This window comes from Phyllostomus discolor, chromosome 4 (genome assembly GCF_004126475.2).
Source record: "Phyllostomus discolor isolate MPI-MPIP mPhyDis1 chromosome 4, mPhyDis1.pri.v3, whole genome shotgun sequence".
Lineage (NCBI taxonomy): Eukaryota > Metazoa > Chordata > Mammalia > Chiroptera > Phyllostomidae > Phyllostomus > Phyllostomus discolor.
The window spans coordinates 39649844-39667182 of NC_040906.2; the positions used below are offsets into that span (position 1 = coordinate 39649844).

The 17339-nt window shown below is 36.2% G+C and overlaps 1 protein-coding gene across 2 annotated transcripts in view; it reads right to left on the reverse strand.

The window, feature by feature from the left end:
• The window catches only part of ITGAV (integrin subunit alpha V), an 84703-nt gene that overhangs the window by 38184 nt on the left and 29180 nt on the right, over positions 1 to 17339 (reverse strand). For both annotated transcript variants that reach the window (XM_028508824.2, XM_028508823.2), the window contains exons 4-12: positions 16597 to 16711; positions 11608 to 11669; positions 9495 to 9540; positions 6680 to 6805; positions 5772 to 5816; positions 4655 to 4698; positions 4510 to 4566; positions 2541 to 2593; positions 1942 to 2144 (exon numbers count right to left, since the gene is read on the reverse strand). In XM_028508824.2, coding sequence (XP_028364625.1) covers positions 1942 to 2144; positions 2541 to 2593; positions 4510 to 4566; positions 4655 to 4698; positions 5772 to 5816; positions 6680 to 6805; positions 9495 to 9540; positions 11608 to 11669; positions 16597 to 16711 — 751 coding nt within the window. The remainder of the gene's footprint in view (positions 1 to 1941; positions 2145 to 2540; positions 2594 to 4509; positions 4567 to 4654; positions 4699 to 5771; positions 5817 to 6679; positions 6806 to 9494; positions 9541 to 11607; positions 11670 to 16596; positions 16712 to 17339) is intronic.

Below are 17339 nucleotides of genomic sequence, written 5' to 3' on the forward strand. Positions count from 1 at the left end.
CTGATGATACCTTGGGTTTCCCCGGTGGGGGCAGGTGGAAAGGGAGGAATACAGGAGTACAAAGGGTTAATGTCATCAGGTTGGAACAAAGAAAAGATCCAGGTTATAAGTGGTAGTTCACTTTATATGTATAAACTATAGCTACATACCAAATATAAATATATGTATCGACATAAACACAGCTCAGATAATCTTCCACTAAAGACGTTATCATTCACAATCTCCTATTTGGGACAGTAAGACCCCAGAAGAAACCCTGGGAGAACACGATCATCCTCTATGGCAGGATTTTCAACTGGCGTGCCGCATGAATCTCTCCGACATGCACGACCTGACTACTAAGTCAGGGCACTGGCCTCTTTTCCTTTGTCAAGTGAAAAAGAAAGGACTGAACAGCCAACACAACAATGCCCATCCTGTGTGAATGAATAAGAATTGTACCTATTTTTGGTCAGGTCAGCACAAAATATATATTTTTGGCGTGTCGCAGAATTTCAGTAGTTTATATGTGCCATGGAGATGACAAAGGCTGAAAATTGATGCTCTATGGTATCTAGCTCTAGAAAAAAAAAAACCTCTCTGTAAAAAGTTGTTAAACTTCTGTATTTTTTGCAATTTTTAACTGTTATGCTCACAGATGATACATTTTAATGAAAAAAAATAGAAAGCAGGATAAGGTTTTAGCCAGATCCTTACATTAAGGAAAGTCTCTTTAAAGTGGCTGGGATATACACTCAAGACGAGGTGATGGCAAACAGGCCCAGGCTCTCCCAGAACACCTGGAGACGGAGGCCCGGCGATAGCAAAGAACCCACTTTACTCGAGACACAACCTCACAGCCAGCCCTATGTTTTCTAGGTAGTTCTTGTTATCAAAAAGTACAGACTGGGTGTGTTCTATAGTATTCTTTTCAAGTTCTACTTTGACCTTTATACACCGGAGTTCCATTTGATTTATGTTATGTTCTCATGATAGTAAAAAATTAAGACGCTATTTTAGGAAGCAAAATGTCCCTTAGAGTAGTTTTTCCCTAACATTGAAAACTTCAGGGTTAACCTTACAGGTGACACTTGCAGGGCAAGACATAAACAGCCCAGAAGCAGCAGTAGAGTCTTGAGGCCAAACTAATGTTTTCCTTTTCCACTACTTCTTGGGAGATAATCCTCTGTATTTTTTGAAGTTTTCTTCTTAATCTATAACTTTCTTTACATTTTAGTGGGCATACCCCTGATATTGTTGATGACACAAACTAACAGTTCACCTCTCTATTCTGTGAATTTTAGAAATGTTTTTAATAGTATTCTTTAAAAAAAATCTTGGTAATGTGTAATCTGTATTTCATTCTATAGCAAAGCCAACTTAGGCTTTTAAAAGTATCTATAGCTATTAATGAAATTATTAAATGGCACTATTATAAAACCATGAGCTATTCCTTTTACTTGCCCTCACGAAGGGAGATATAACTTCCCTAAAAACATTACGGACAAAACTGTACTTGAACAACAATAAATTAAAAAAACATTATGGACAGCCACAACAAAGTTATAGCTTGAAGTATGTATTACAGGCAGCAGTGGCCAGACAGGACAATGTACCTGGGCATTTACTTTACACTTGTACCCAAATGGACAGCAGAGGGCACTGTCACCAAGCAGGAGACATAATCCAACTCAGCAGGGCTCCAAGCCAATGCAAGTTCCTTTCAGATCAACTATTCCAACATTCGATTTTGAGGTTGCTTGGATGATAACGCAAGAGATTCAACTTTTTAAATTTCTGTTCTTATTTTTAATGAAGAAGAGCAACTTGACATTTAACCTAGTGTGTCACTAACTATCACTCAAATTCTCTCCAAGAAGGAGGGCTGCACATGGGAGTACAGGACTTTTCCAAGTGGACACAGAAAATCGGGGACTCGGAGCTGCTGGACTTTGATCTCACCATTGAAGCCATCCTGGTCCAGGTCTCCCAAAGGTGCTATGGCACTGCCAAACCTTGCAAAGACTTCAAACCCATTCAGCTTGGTCGTCTGGAAGTCTCCCGAAGCTCTTTGCAGAGACACTGAGACCTGCCCCACCTCCTGGAGTTTGCCGTCTGAACCACGATCCATGAATAGAGGTGCACCAATGAACACATCTGCATAACTAACAGAACACAATTGTTTCCATGAAAGCAAGATCAAATTCCATCTGACTGTTACTAATCACTTCCTTATTAAAATCCCACTTCCTCTCTCCACACCTCCCATAGCCACTGAAAGCATAAAATGATCATTTCAAATTGGAACGTTCCTTCAACTCTTTCAAAACTATGCGTAATTCATCAAATTACTTCATTCCTTCATTATTATCAAAGCTATTGAAAGAAATTATGGAAAACATAGAGGTTTTCTAGATTTCATGGTAAGGTTGCTTCAAATTGGTTCCCTGAATTGAAAAATTAACAGGAAAGGGACAGAGAAACAGAAGAAATGTTTAGTTTTAGCAAAGTGTTCATAAACACAAGAGGAAAACTTTCTGGAAACATTTTTTAAAACTTACTCATCCCCATTAATGTCAGTGGCAGCAACAGAAAATCCAAAATATGCAGCCATCTGGATAAGAAGAAAAGAAGTGACTATGTTTCTTCCAACTAGTTTAACAATTGATATTTGTAGTATATTTATCAAGTAAAAAGGGTTTTCTTCTCTCTGCATATAGTACTTCAGTCTAAATTTCTTCTCTTTTGCTTATTCTACCAACACAGTGACAATCAGGTAATAAGGCTTATTTTCCTAGATTTATGAGCAAAACATATCCCATGCATGTTATTTCAGTGACCTAAACACACACCATTTAAGTCCAAGTAAGTCAATGCTCCTTCCCAGGTAATCTATTCTGTCCCTTCTCCACGGTCCAGAAAACACCAGAAGCAGACATACTATCAGAAAGACATTCAGTCACGGACAAATGTTTTACCTGAATCCAAGAGGCTATAAATGGATGTCTATGCAGTAGAGGTAATAGATAATAATGACCCATAGGTCATAATCAGCTCTCCCTACATGAAACTATTTCAACTTTAAAGAAATTACTGTTTGGAAAGGCAGGGAATAGAACTCAGATCTTTGTCTCACATTTGAACTGATCACATGCCAGTGGTTTTGCTTTTGAATCACACACAGTACAAATGCACGTGGGTTTATCATGGGTTTATTATGCAGAGGGGGCAGGAATGTCCTCTCTCCACCACAGCAGACCGCTGGTCATCACAGACAGAGCAGCCTGGCTGGAAATACACAGGAAAAAGGAAAGTTCTAAAGAGAACCCACCATGCAAAGCAAAACTAGGGAGATGACGAATTAAAGATGAACTAATCCAAAACAGTCAAGTCAGCAAAACTTCCAAAATTTGATTAGCAGAGAGACCAGGAAGGAATGATTGGGGGGATTCCTACATTACCTATTTTGGGTTGATACAGTGTAATTGAGAAAATGAAAGACACATTCTGCATTCCAGTACAAGATAAGAGCATGAATAACAAAGTGTATTGTATTTGGGGTACCATGTTGATGTGATGACTGAAATTTAACAGAATACTATGCTTGAGCCTTATTCTCTCAGGGTGTGTGGCCTGAAAGCATAAAGAAAGGATGCCATTTCCCGAGACAAGTTTTGTCCTGGGCACTATGATTGACATGCTTTCATTTGGTTCTCACCGCAGCCTCATGAGGAAGTTACCAGTATCCTTGTTTTTACACATGAGACACGGGATTTACAGTGGTAAACCCCTTGCCCAGGGCAATAATACTGAGTATGGAGAGTCCAGGTCTGTCCTAATGGTCCTAAAGCAAAGCCCAAGTTTTCCCCCACAAACAGCCAAGGAGGATCAGGGACTGCCTGCAGGAGACGCTTCTTAAGCTAAAGAAGTCACAACAGCACGAAGAGATACCCACACCTGCCTGTCATAACACAACCCTGCGCTTCCTCCTTGGCTGCCCTACAAACGGGAAGAGGTTGTGGGAGACCTCGGGTCTAGTTCCTCCTCCCGTCAATGCTCTGGCAAAGCCCCACCATCTCAGCCGGATAAGAAGTGGGCCTGAACCCCCCCATCTGGAAACTAGAAGTGTTTTTCCTCTGGCACTAATTAACTTCTCCTTTATCATTATTAACTTATTTAATAAAATTGCAGCTAATACAATGAAAAGTCTTAGATCATTCCTTAAAGGAGAAGTGAATGTCATCAGCAAAGAGAAAGGAAGTTTTTGGCTTTGTGTGTAAGTGATTTGATTTTGTATTTCCTTTTTTAAAAAAAAACCATAATATGCAATTATAAAAGTAATTTCTTAAACAAATCACTTTGGTTAAAACAAATATTAAATATTTCAAGTCTATTTTATATCCATAATATTGAACGAATATTTATTATACATTGAATATTAAACCATTAGGATATTGCCAAGAAAAATTCTAAGACATTAAGAAATGCTGGTATTGAGATGTTAAGTGAAAAACTTATTTTAAAGCATACCTGCTCACCAGTAAAATTGTGTAAGGATGACATGTTTTTCCCATCATAAATATAAACCTGTGCAGGAAAAACAAAAGTATATGAAATATAGGAAAATATAAGATAACCCAGAGATTTTTTTAAAAACACTTTTTAACTTTCCTACCATTCCTAAAGTCCTCGCTGCTCTTGGAACGCCTGAAACAAAGTCTGAAAAGAAAAAAAAAATTACTTACTTACTTGAAAAAAAAATTTTAATCCCTACCTGAGGACATTTTACCATAGCTTTTTAGAAAGAGAGGAAGGAGAGCGAAAAACATCAATGGGAGAGAGAAACATCAATGGTTGACCTATGTGTACGTGACCGGACAGGGGATGAGACTGTAACCAGGCATGTGCCCTGACCAGGAATCGACCCTGCAAGCTTCCAGTTGCAGATGACACTCCAACTGGATGGTGAGTCACACCATCCAGGGCACTCCATTTCTTCTTTAATTACTCATCTCTAAGACCAATATTGGAAATTGGAGGAGAAAGGGGGTAGGTCAGAAAGATTTAAGATTTATTTCAAAAGATAATAAGTAAAAGATTTTTTAAATTAGTATCCAATAATAAATAACCACAGGGCATTTTAACCATGAAATTAAATATCTACAAAATAGAAAGATTCATGAGGATCCTCAAATAGATGCAAGTGTGCCCTCAAGGCATTTCTAATCTGTTTAAAAAGAACAGATAAGATCAAGCGATCTAAGAAGGAAAAGCTATATTGACAGTAATGGAAACCAATACAGAGCAAATGAAATAGGGTAGAGGTGGCAGTTACACAGAAACGTGATCAAAATCAGGTCAAGTCTATGATTGCAGGATTGAGCTCTGAAGGATGATGGACAGAGAAAGGGTGGGGTAACAACCATATTGACAGAGCCCCAAGAGGTTATAAACTGCAGAAAGAAAAAAGAAACCAAGTCTCTCCAAGAGGACTGAGTCTCCAGAAAGACGTGAGGAAGGCACTAAAGATATGACTGAAAGTGCTGGGAAAATAGCAGATGGGGAAGAGACTGAGGCCCCCAGCACTGGCTCACTTGCAGCCACTACCGAGGAAGAAGTTTAATGCAGACCCAGCTCCTGCCAATGTAGGGATGACTTCCTCATTTCTCCCGCTACATTCCATAACTATGGTTTCACATCACTTTAACTCCTGAAACTTTCAATACCACTAGTTTCAAAAGCTTAGGCTAAATTTTTAGAAAAGAATGAAATATAGTTCAAGCACATCATACCGTCTATGCCATCACCATTGAAATCGCCAACAGCCACGGAGTAACCTAAACCGGAAAGCAAAGGCGAAAGAAACAGCATCAGGGCCAGACCAGGTAGCTGACTCCACTGTCTTTAAGGATACCTGCAAGAAATCCCTCTAATTTTGTCCTCTAGGGGCACTACATTCATATGAGTATGATAAATGTGTCTTAAATTAACTGAGCTAATCTGATAGAAAATAAAACGTTTATCAACTTTACAAAGGAGTTATTTAAAAATGGTAAATTTGCGATTCATCATAAAGTAGTAACAAAAGATTTTCTCAATCCGCAAAGTACTACTTCTGTCAAGTGTACTTGGTTTAACGAGTAAGGGAAATTTAAAAAGAGAACAAGAGTTACTAAATCATAAAGAACAAAACCACAGTTTAATATAGTCAACAATAAAAGTCCATGACTGTCTGGGTTTGAATCTCAAAATAGCAGGTTGTAGTGAGTAAAACAACCAACCGACAAAAGTTGTAAGCGAATGACTTTGGGCAAGTTATTTTGCCTCTCTGCCTGAGTGTCTTTGTATAAAATGGAAATAATAACTGTACACTCTCATACATTTCTTCTAAGGATTAAATAAGTTAACACTGAAAAGTACTGACTACAATACCCAGAATACAGCAAGTATATCTTAAAGGTTACCTATTATATCTATTACTATCACCATAGTATAAATAATCATGCTTAAATTAATTTAAATTTCAGTTACTGAAATATGATATAACCTAAGAACTCATTAACAATTTGAAGTTATATGTTCCTTATATTTAAGAAAAAAACTTTATCTACTTTACATAAAAGACTTTTCTACTGAAAGCAGCAAACAGGATAAATCCACCCCCACTCCAGAAAATGAATCCTATTTGGGTGTTACCTACCTAAATAACTGTCATCAAAAACAGCTTGTGCAGACCGAGTTGCTAGCTGGTTATTATAGGTGATGCTGTAAACTTTGGGGTCATATTTGGATACAATTTCTGCCACTTGATCTGATATGAGCTGACCTGGATAAAAAAAATATATATAATAACTTTCTTATGGGAACTCTGTGATGCAGATGATGGATGGCACTTGCATGAAAGAAAATAGCATTAAATATTAGCATTTCTAATTATTAGCCTCAAATACCTCTCTCCATAATTCTAAATCAGAAATTTGATGTTATTTTTAATTATTTCTATTCAGCCTAGTACCTAAAATTGGTCTCTGCTAATAAGCACAAATTTCTAAATATAGAATGTCTTAATTCACTAAAGAAATCAATGTTAAACAAATGAAATAATAAAATCAAGGGCTGTTTCTAAACCAAGTTCATGGAAACTTGAAAAATCAACTGCAGTAATTAAATATTTTTACCTTAATAATAAAAAATGATTAGTTCAACTGATTTTTTTCTATGCCAAATTATTTGGACACCTTTATAAAGGAAGCAGCCTGAATGGGGTGAGTTCCTTTCTCTTCACAATCTGAAGTAATTAGAGGGACAAGAAATCTAGCCAACGATACAAAAATCAGACCGAACTCTGCCCCAAGAAAGGTTGACTGGTTTATTAAATGCCATCTCCATAACATGAGAAAAATAATCTCTTCATTTCTGCGGTTTTAGAACAAAATTCAATAATATTAGCAACTTCAGTCCTGTTCCAATTCGTCCAGGCACGTGTATGGCATCTACAGGGCAGAAACACCTTCTGCCTGGCTCACTACTTGACCCTCTGTGCCTCAACAGCACCCAATACACAGGAAGGAATTCATTAAATACTTTTTTGAAGCAAAGAACACAGGAAAATCCATCCTCTGTTTGGAATAAAACATCATCGTCATTTTCTCTGTTCTTACAGAGACAACTCTGAGATCTCTGGGAAAACTCACTCTAACATAATTATTCAGGGTGAAGCCTGCTGATTTTAGTCTGATTAAAACAACATTTTCTCTGCCCAGTCACTGAATCTTTTAGTTACATACTATATATCCTTTATAATGAAACTCCAATGAACATAATATTAATGGTATCTATATCTGTCCAAATTTATAGTAACTAGGAATGCATAGATTGTGCAATACTCAAGGTATTAAAAGAACAAGTGATTTAAATATGTTCACAGCTGTGTCTCTTGAAAAGGCAGAGTTAACAAGCAGCCCTGACTGAGAATCACAAAATCTATCTTTGGTTCCCACACATGCTGAGGAGATACTTCCCTCCAATGAACGCCACGCCTAGCCGTGAAAAAGAAAGAACAAGTCTACGTTGTATACCTACTATCATAATTGTTCACATTTATTTTCTCATATGCGATTTGAGCTATTTTTGTTTTTGTCATAAAAGTCATGCATAATTTTCCTAAATCATTCCAATTTCCAGTAGATGTATAATTTACAGAAATTCAAATATTGTAGTTTTAGTTAATGTCTCTCATACTGATCCTGGTCTTTGCCTAATTTTTTTTTTTCATTCTCTCCTTTGCCATGCCTTCCAACTTTTCAGTGATTCTCATTTCTCATTCCTTCTCATTCTCCTTTCGTCCTATTTTCCTTCAGGAAATTTCTTACTTTACCTTCCCTTTCTATAAAGCAAAAGTATGGGTTTTCTTACAAAGAAGCAAGTAAGGAAAGCCTAGTGTAGAGTACGGAAGTAAAATTCAGTATTGGAAAGTACTTTCAAATCAATATTCCGAGGTTTTCCTGTTCTTCCACATATTGATATTGCTGGATTATCAGAATACTAAGAAACGAGAGTTCCAATCTTGTAACAGCACTTGTTAGCAAAAAATAAGCATGTGAATATATTAAATAAACATGTGTATCCAAGCAGATTCAGTTACTTATTTTCAAACTCTCAACAAAAAATGGCCTGTTACACTATATTCAAATGGTAACTTTATTAAGACTTCCCAGAATGACTGAAGAATGTAGTGTTTCACCATCGCATCAATCAGCAATGCCAGTGTAATTATATTCTTTTGAAACTTAGTAAGATTCTCATTTTTAAAACTCCTCAAACACAAATAAATCATTCTTGATGACAATGACTAATGAGAAAGTAACCATTTAAATATTCCAATGAGCATATTCAAAATACTCTTAGAACCATGAGTTTTCAGAACGCTATGATCACCTATTACAGGTAAATTCCACACACTCCCTAATGCTTATTACATTGTGGCTCCGGAGCACCAAGACAGAGCCATCTGCCCCACAAACAATGCAATGGATTATTTTAGATCACTCCATAATTTGCTTTGAAAGTAGTCAGGTTATTTTCTACTAGGAGTATATGTAATACGTTATATATTATGTTATATATTTTATATAAAAATACTATATATGTATTATAATAGTACAGTGATGTTACATCTAAATTGTATTTTTCTATTTCTTTAAAATAATTTGAAAAATCTCATAGGCGCATTATAAGACAGATGAGTCTTTTTTTAAAGATTTAATTTATTTATTTTTAGAGAGAAGGGACGGAAGGGAGAAAGAAAGGGAGAGAAATATCAATGTGTGGTTGCCTCTCGCATGACCCCCACTGGGGACCTGGCCCTCAACCCAGGCATGTGACTTAATTGGGAATAGAACCAGCAACCCCTGTTCAAAGGTAGGCGCTCAAACCACTGAGCTACAAAAGCCAGGGCAAGACAGATAAGTCTTAAACAGAGTCATCACTGGGTAATTTAAACAACATTAACCTACCTTGCCAATAAAAGCTGCCAGGACCACCAAGAAGTACTCTGTCAGCCTAGATTAGATCAAACAACAAAAAGATATGTATTTAAAAGCAGGTAGCTTTAAAAACTGAAAGCAATGTAATAGACAACAAAAGCTACATATATACACATACATATATGACTATAACATATACATATATGTTAAAGCAAACAAAATCATAAATCTCAAACTCATCTAACTCCATTTCAGTTATGTTCATTGTACCTTTTATAAAATACAATAAAATAAAATAAAAATGCAAAGTTATGATATATTCTTTTAATATGGATCTCGGCTGTTTCACAAATTTGGTACTGAGTACTTACTGCAAAGAATTATGATCTAACAATAAGGGGAAAAAAGTCCCTCCTTAATACTGTAGATTACATTTGTGACTACATATGCAAACTTCATCCCCAACAATCACTACAAATTTTTCATCTATAGGGAAATCTTTAGTGTCCTGCAGCTCAAAACAGGAGTGAAGTTAAAAAGTAAATTTTTCAGGGTATGTTACATATACAAGTTGCACTTGACTAACATTTCTTATATCTCTAACAAACTATGTACCTAATTCCAAGTATTTAGTGTTTAAGCATAATATTTTAGATTATGCTGGAGGTCAGAAAAATTATCTCCCTGTTCAAATGTTCATACGGCCCTTTCAGGCTATGGAATAGAGACTTCTAAGTTGTCTGCTTAAAAATGACTCCTTTTTTTTCCCAGAAATGAGTTAAAGAAAGTAAACAGTTAATTTAGCAATGACTATTCACCATATGAGAATATTTCTAAGATTACAGTTGTACAGGCATAGGTATAGAAAACATCAACACATTTTTTTAAAAAATACAACACCTATCTGAAAATACAGGGTCCAGCAGAAGTAATGCCACTGAGTGTGGTTGGTAGGATACATGAATATCTCACTTGAGGTGGACAGCAATTTGAACGTTTCAACTAAAATGTCATATGGTGTATGTGAGTGTGATACTGTTATGTTACAGAATTACGTGCTTATAATTTTGTAACAAAAGATTTTTATGTTCTAAAAAAGGGGCATTGTTTGTGCTGGACCCTGTATATCATGCGAGTTTAAACCTGATATTTAACATTATCTCTTTTTTGCTTCCTTAAATTTTGAATTATGAATTTCACGTTGACTAAATTAAAATCAATTACCTAGTAAGGAGAGCTAACTAGAACTATCAAGACCTATTTTTAAAAATTTTAATAAAATATAAATTTTTAAAAATGCTTTACTGGTTTTTCTGAATCGTATGATTATAGTTGCTATTATTTAAATAAATTTAAGACATTCTTTACTTGCATTTTTTGAGAAAGCCATTAAGCTTTCCAAAGAAGCTACTTTTAATCAACCTAGTTTTGAGAATTCTCTAAGAAGTAATTAATATTCTCAATTAGATACTCTCAATTTGACATTCTCAAAGTGTTCACACATCCCACCAAAAAAAAAAAATCCACACATACAAAATTACATAAAAAAAAGCAGTCAAGAAAATTTTCCTTTGAAAATGTAAATGCAATTTTTATTTTAGAAAACTAGATAAAAACTATCAACTCGGGAAAGCATATTAGCTTAGTTAAAAATACACAGAATCCTGAATATAAGGTCCATTATATTAGATTGCTTCCGTTTTACTGGGTGCCTGTAGGTACACGATAGATGGCAAATATGCGTGCCTCTCAGCTTTTACATAACTACACACTAATTTTGTAACAAAGCTGCCATTGATAACTTTTGTAAAAAATCAACTTTAACTAAAAACAAAAAACTTTAATATTCTAGATATTAATCTAACTGGCCATTTTGTTATTAAGTCATAACCATTTTCTACCATCCACTAAAGAGATCTGCTACTGGCCTCCATTCCCATTTTGATGTCAATTTCAACAAAGCAACATCTAGGGAAAAGAATTATGTAATGCAAAGAATGTCAAAATACATGGGTCATTTTTACTAGCTGTTTTCATAAAACAAGTAATAGTTATAAAGAAGCTGAAGTATTGACCAATTTTTAACCATGATTTAGACAATAAGGTAGATTGGAATCTCATTTAGTCTTAAATGAGAACTTACTTTAGTAAAATCAATGCTGAATCCTCCTTGACAAAATCCCTGTCCATCAGCATCAATATTTTCTAAAATAAAAAGATTGGAAATATACACAAACCCAAAAAACAAACAACACAAAACAAGAGAAAAATTTGATATCACTGCATCATAAGATAGTGTACTAGTTTCTGAGAGTGTTCATTCACCCAGGCACTTAATGAGTTACACATTCTAAAAAAGTAAGTATTCATGTTATCAGCTTCATTTTCTTAGATATGGCAACAGAGAGAGATTCAAGTCACCAGGGAACAGAAAGAACACCCAAGAGTGAATTTCAAACTTCTTATTTTTGACCACAAACCACAGCAAGATTATATTTTATATCACAGCCCTGAATAACAGCATATACATATATAAGTAAAATAATTTCACAAAATAATATACTGTAATATTTTGTATATTTCATTCCATTTTTAAAAAATTACTGATTATGACCCACTATTTTGATTTTATAAAACAATGATGAGTTGTGACCTGTAAGTTAAAAACTCCAATTTAAAATTCCTGTTTCTTACTATTATTATACTACAGTTTTAGGTCTTTACACTAGTAAAGACATACATACATCCCTAGTACATACGTTTCCTATGTACATTTTTATAGTCAATAACAATAACAAAAACATAATTATTTAAGAAACATAGTTCAGAGCTTCAAGAGATAGCCAGAACCTAAAAATGTCCTGAGAAAAGCAAACAAGAACCAATGCTTGCCACACATTTAGTACTGGGGTCTCATAAAAGTGAACATCTCTGAATATGAGACTTCCAAGTATTTCCAAATGATAACAGACTCAGTCATCCTACTCTTTTGTAGTTCCCCTTTTTTGTAGTTCTCACAGAAAGAGGTAATTTCTGGACAACTGGTCAATTAATTAAAATAAAATTTAACCACGAGTAATACTGTACCTAGAATAGAGGTAAGAATGAACCTGAAGATTCTCCCTTGTTTTAATTTTATAACAAGGAAGAATGAAAAACCCTACTCTTTAGTTATCAAGAATTTTTTTCTTTATTTTTGAATTATAATTTATATAAGTATTATATTAGTTTCAGGCGTACAACAATTAGACAATCACCTTATGACGGGACCATTCTGATAATATCCAGGAATTCTTGTAGCCAATGTTACAATATAGAAATAATTATGCTATAGTCTCATTGTTTTGCCACCTAAATACAGGAACCAAAAAACTCTATTTTAAGTCACTAGGACAACTTGTAAGAATTTCTGTCAAATACTCCCATCAAAAATTTTGAACCCATTTTATAAACCTGGGAACTGCCCCAAGATTACACAATTAATACCTAAATTTAGCATTGTTTTTTTTTTTAAAGAAAATACCCTCAGGAGTGTAATGCTACCCCAGTGTAAATTTTTCTAACCAAGAGGGACTGGGAAAATGCAGGGCTGGGGTTTCCAGTGTCTCGTGAACTCACGCTAAGGAATTCTGCTCTGACCTCAAGCCAGCCATTGATTTCCTTTATTCAAGTTGCATCTGGAGAACTATTTCAGGCTATTTATAAAGACATCCTTTTTTTATTATCACACTGTACAGTTACATGCTTTATATGGTTTCCCAGAACATCTAACACTACTCTCCTTTGCAATTTTCTTAACAGGTATACATTAAACTGAGTGTTTATGACAATGTTAAGAATTTTATGTTGATTATAGCCTACTTCACTGAAGGCTTTTCTTTTTATTTCTATGGACTGTTAATATTCCTCCTGCTTGTTAAACCTGATGCTAATAATAATATTATTGATTACATAGTGATATTATGATTGAATGACATAATATTACTATTGATTACGATAGTGAGAGCAACTAATGGTTATCAAGCCCTTCCTGTGAGTCAGGTACTTACTATTTATTCTACAGCATTTTCCTAGGCATTATCTTTTTAAATCTTTACAGCAATCCTATGAGAGATACTATTATTAGTCACAATTTTCAGAGAAGAAAACTAAGCCTTAAGGAAGTGAAGTACTTGACCATGGTCAAACTAGCAGTAAATAGAAAACAAGGAACTGAGCCCAGGTATGTCTATGCAGGAAGGCTGCAATACCTCAAATCAATAATGTGTTCATGATTCCCGGAAGGACAATCAAAGAAAAGGAAAAGCCAATTAGAAATCAAAATGAAGAAAAATCTGTGCACACATCAGAAAGGAACAAAAGACTCAGTCTGAGCAAGTAATTGAAAAGAGTGTTCAAGTTAGAACAGAAAGACATTTTCCCAGTGTGTAATGCCAAAAATGGTCATACAGTCATATAAAGAAAAAAGCAAATGTAATCAGTAATAGGGTAAGTGTTTTACAGACAGTGAAGTTAGATGCCCAGGGGGTCCACATGGCTTATGTTAAAAACAAAAGCAAACCTACAACAACCCCCCCCTCCACAAATGACCACCACCAAAACAAGCAAAGGTATCAAGATTAGCAGTGCAGCTCTACAAAGCTGGAGTTCCACATGTAAAATCAATCACTGGGTTGCATGATGTGTTGAAGGATGAAGAAAACACAAAATGCTAAATCCACACCTCTGAAGTCTTTTGTGCAAAACAACATTTTCCCAACAATGAAACAAAGGCCCACAGAGGTTAAGTGAATCACCCACAGCTACAGGCAGGCTCTCGGCAGATTACGAGACTATAACCCAAGTTCTCAGATTCCCACTTGTGAGCATTTTTACCCAGGCAGGTTGCCCCTATAACCGGGTCCTGTAGGTAGTAGCTCAAGGTCCAGAAGTTGAGTGGGAAATCATGCACAACGACCCAGGGATCCAGACAGCCACGTGCAACAGGAAGAGAGGCATTTACTTTGCTGTTTTGAGGTGGTTATTTGTATTTTTTCTAAGATTTGAGGTTTTACTATTTAGATCAGGGATCAGTAAACCTTTTCTGTAAAGGGCCAGACAGTAATTACTGTAGGCTTAGGGGCTGCATAGCCTCTGTGGCGATACTCAACTCCCCCTCTGCAGACAACACGTAAACAAATGCATACGGCTGTGCTCCAGTAAAACTTCCTCTGAAACCAGGGGCTCGCGAGCCACAGTTTGCTGCCCTGACTTGGATGCTAAATACATTAGAAAATAAGGTTTCAGAAGATTTTATAATTTTTGTGCCTAAATCAAATAAAAATGAGTGCATTTCATAACAGATGGATCACTCAAATGCTGCCTCATTCCTTCAACTACATGATGAGAAAAGAACTATTTATTACTGAAGAGATGAAATAACAAAACTACTAGATTAACGTGGCAGTATATCCACAGGGAAAATCCTCAGAATGCTTGTTATCAGAAGGGTTCATGCACTCTTATACATCAGGAATTATCTAACCCTGTATTCATGAAAGCAAGATGTATGCTTTGTAGAAAAACTGTGCTTAATACACAGGCAACTGAACTGGAAAACCCTTTCTATTGTTAATAATACAGGGGAAAAATTCCTTTGGAATAAAACAGACCTGGTTCAAATCCTCATGAGACCACTTGATACCACAAGACGCAGGAAAAAAAAAATTCCTTCAACTGTCTGAATCTCAATTACCACATCTGCCACAGAGGCATAAGGGTGACTGTGTGTGCGCACCGTGTAAACAAGTTACAGACCTGGCACACAAGAGCTAGCTCACTGTTCATAGCTATGATATTACCTTCTCACAATAGGAGCATTTTTGCCATAGAGGAATTTAAAACACAAATTTCGTCCTCACATTTCCCATGCACCACAAAGACGACAGTGCTAAGACCAAAACACCAACACAAAGGTGATCCAGACAGCATCTGGCACGGAGAATAAAACTGCCAACCCCTCGGTCCTGCGCAGGGAGTGCTTTCTAGCCTATCCTAATTAACAATGCCATTCTGGGAGAAATCATTCTTTTGATGCCTACCTCTTGGTTACGAGTAGGGTCATAGTGGTAGGCTAGAAATGACTGTTTCATGAAATCATGTGCCATTCCTTGGAGGTTCAACTGCTTAGAATTTTGATAACCGAGTAGTTTCATAGGTCATTTAACATGGAAAAAATAATCTAGCAGTAAAAGTCTTCATGTTGTACTTACTGGTGACCAATGGCACATAAAAAATAATGGCCTAAAAAAGTGCTCTAGGTATAAACACCACGCTGCATTTCAGTAAGCTACTCTTGTGTACCTAGTATAACGAGAATCCGGAGCGATGGCCAATTGAACCAAGGTGACAAGGCAAGAGGACATGTGGCTCTCTGAGGGAAAAGGATGTATGCAGAGTGTGCAAAAGCATAATCAAAATTAAAAGTGTTCAAAGCCATCTTTAATCCCAATATCAATTTCACTTGAAATTTCAAACAATACTCAAGAAAATTGTGACATCTTTTATTTTAGATTATCAAAAGAGGGGTAAACTTGATAATGGATTGATAAAGAAGTTCTAAGAAAAGCAAGGAAATTCAGACTCAGAATCCTGAACTCAATGGAAGGTAAATACCTTCCAATATAAATTCTGACATTTTAAGACAAAATTTTTATTTTTAACATCATTAACATAAAACTCTATTATAAAGTTCTGAAACTTCAGTATCCATCAAAATCACCTCATAGAATGAGTTTAAAATGCAGACACCCAGGCCTGGCCTAGATCTACTGACTCAGAATCTCTAACATCTCTGTTAAAAAAGCTCAATGGAGCATCTTTTGACTAAAAGTGACAAAAAATGCAGGTTTCCAAAAACGCATACCAATTATTACTAACCAAGAAAGATGAAAATTAGTTCTTAGTGAGACAAGCTTACTGATTTCACGTGTAATTACTTTCCACTAAAAGGAGTGTTTTCATTTCGCTGTCATTAAACACCACAGTATGTCAATAAATATTAATACCCACCCGTACACCCACACACGCTCATATTTTTAACAGACTAGGTTTCCCAACCCTCTTAAAAGCTGGAACAGACTCCTATACATACTGGATCTGCATGGAGCATACTCAACAGTCTTTGTTCCATCCTGAAGAAAGCATGTTCCGACAGGCTCTCTCTCCTGCTTCAATTCGGTCCTCCAGTGGTACAGTGGGGCACAGGCCTGAAACCAAAGGAGGCGGTCCGGGAATAAAAATCCTCTGAAAACACCAGTGTTTCAGACAATCCTGACGACCTCAGAGAAATAATCCTCAGGTTGGAGGATTATGACATACAGGTTGTACGGGGTGGGGCAAAAGTAGGTTTAGGGTTGTTCATACGGAAAATACTATAAAATTAATAAATAATAATATAAGAACAAACTCTGTGTTCTGCCTACTCACGACTGTAAACCTACGTTTGCCCCCCACCCCATCCTCTGTATTTATAGCCATGGCAAAACAAAAACCAGGTAAAAGGTCTAGTTAGAGAATGTGGGGCCCAGAGCAGAACCCAGGGACACCCTGACATTAGAAACTGAGCAGAAGAGGAGCCATTAAAGGAGATTGCAAAGGGGTAACCAGCAAGATGGAAAAAAGGCAGGAGAGTACAGTGTCCCAGAAGCCAAGGGAGGAAAATTACTTCAGAAAGGATGGGTCAACTGACCTTGCTGAACAGTGCTGAGGAGGCAATAAAAATAAGGACCAGGGGATTTCAGTGGCCTCAAAGTCAAGGGTGACCTTGCCTGTGCCTATGTGAGCCTGACGGGAGTGGCTGGAAAGAAAATGTGCAGTGAAGATGCAGGCATGGTT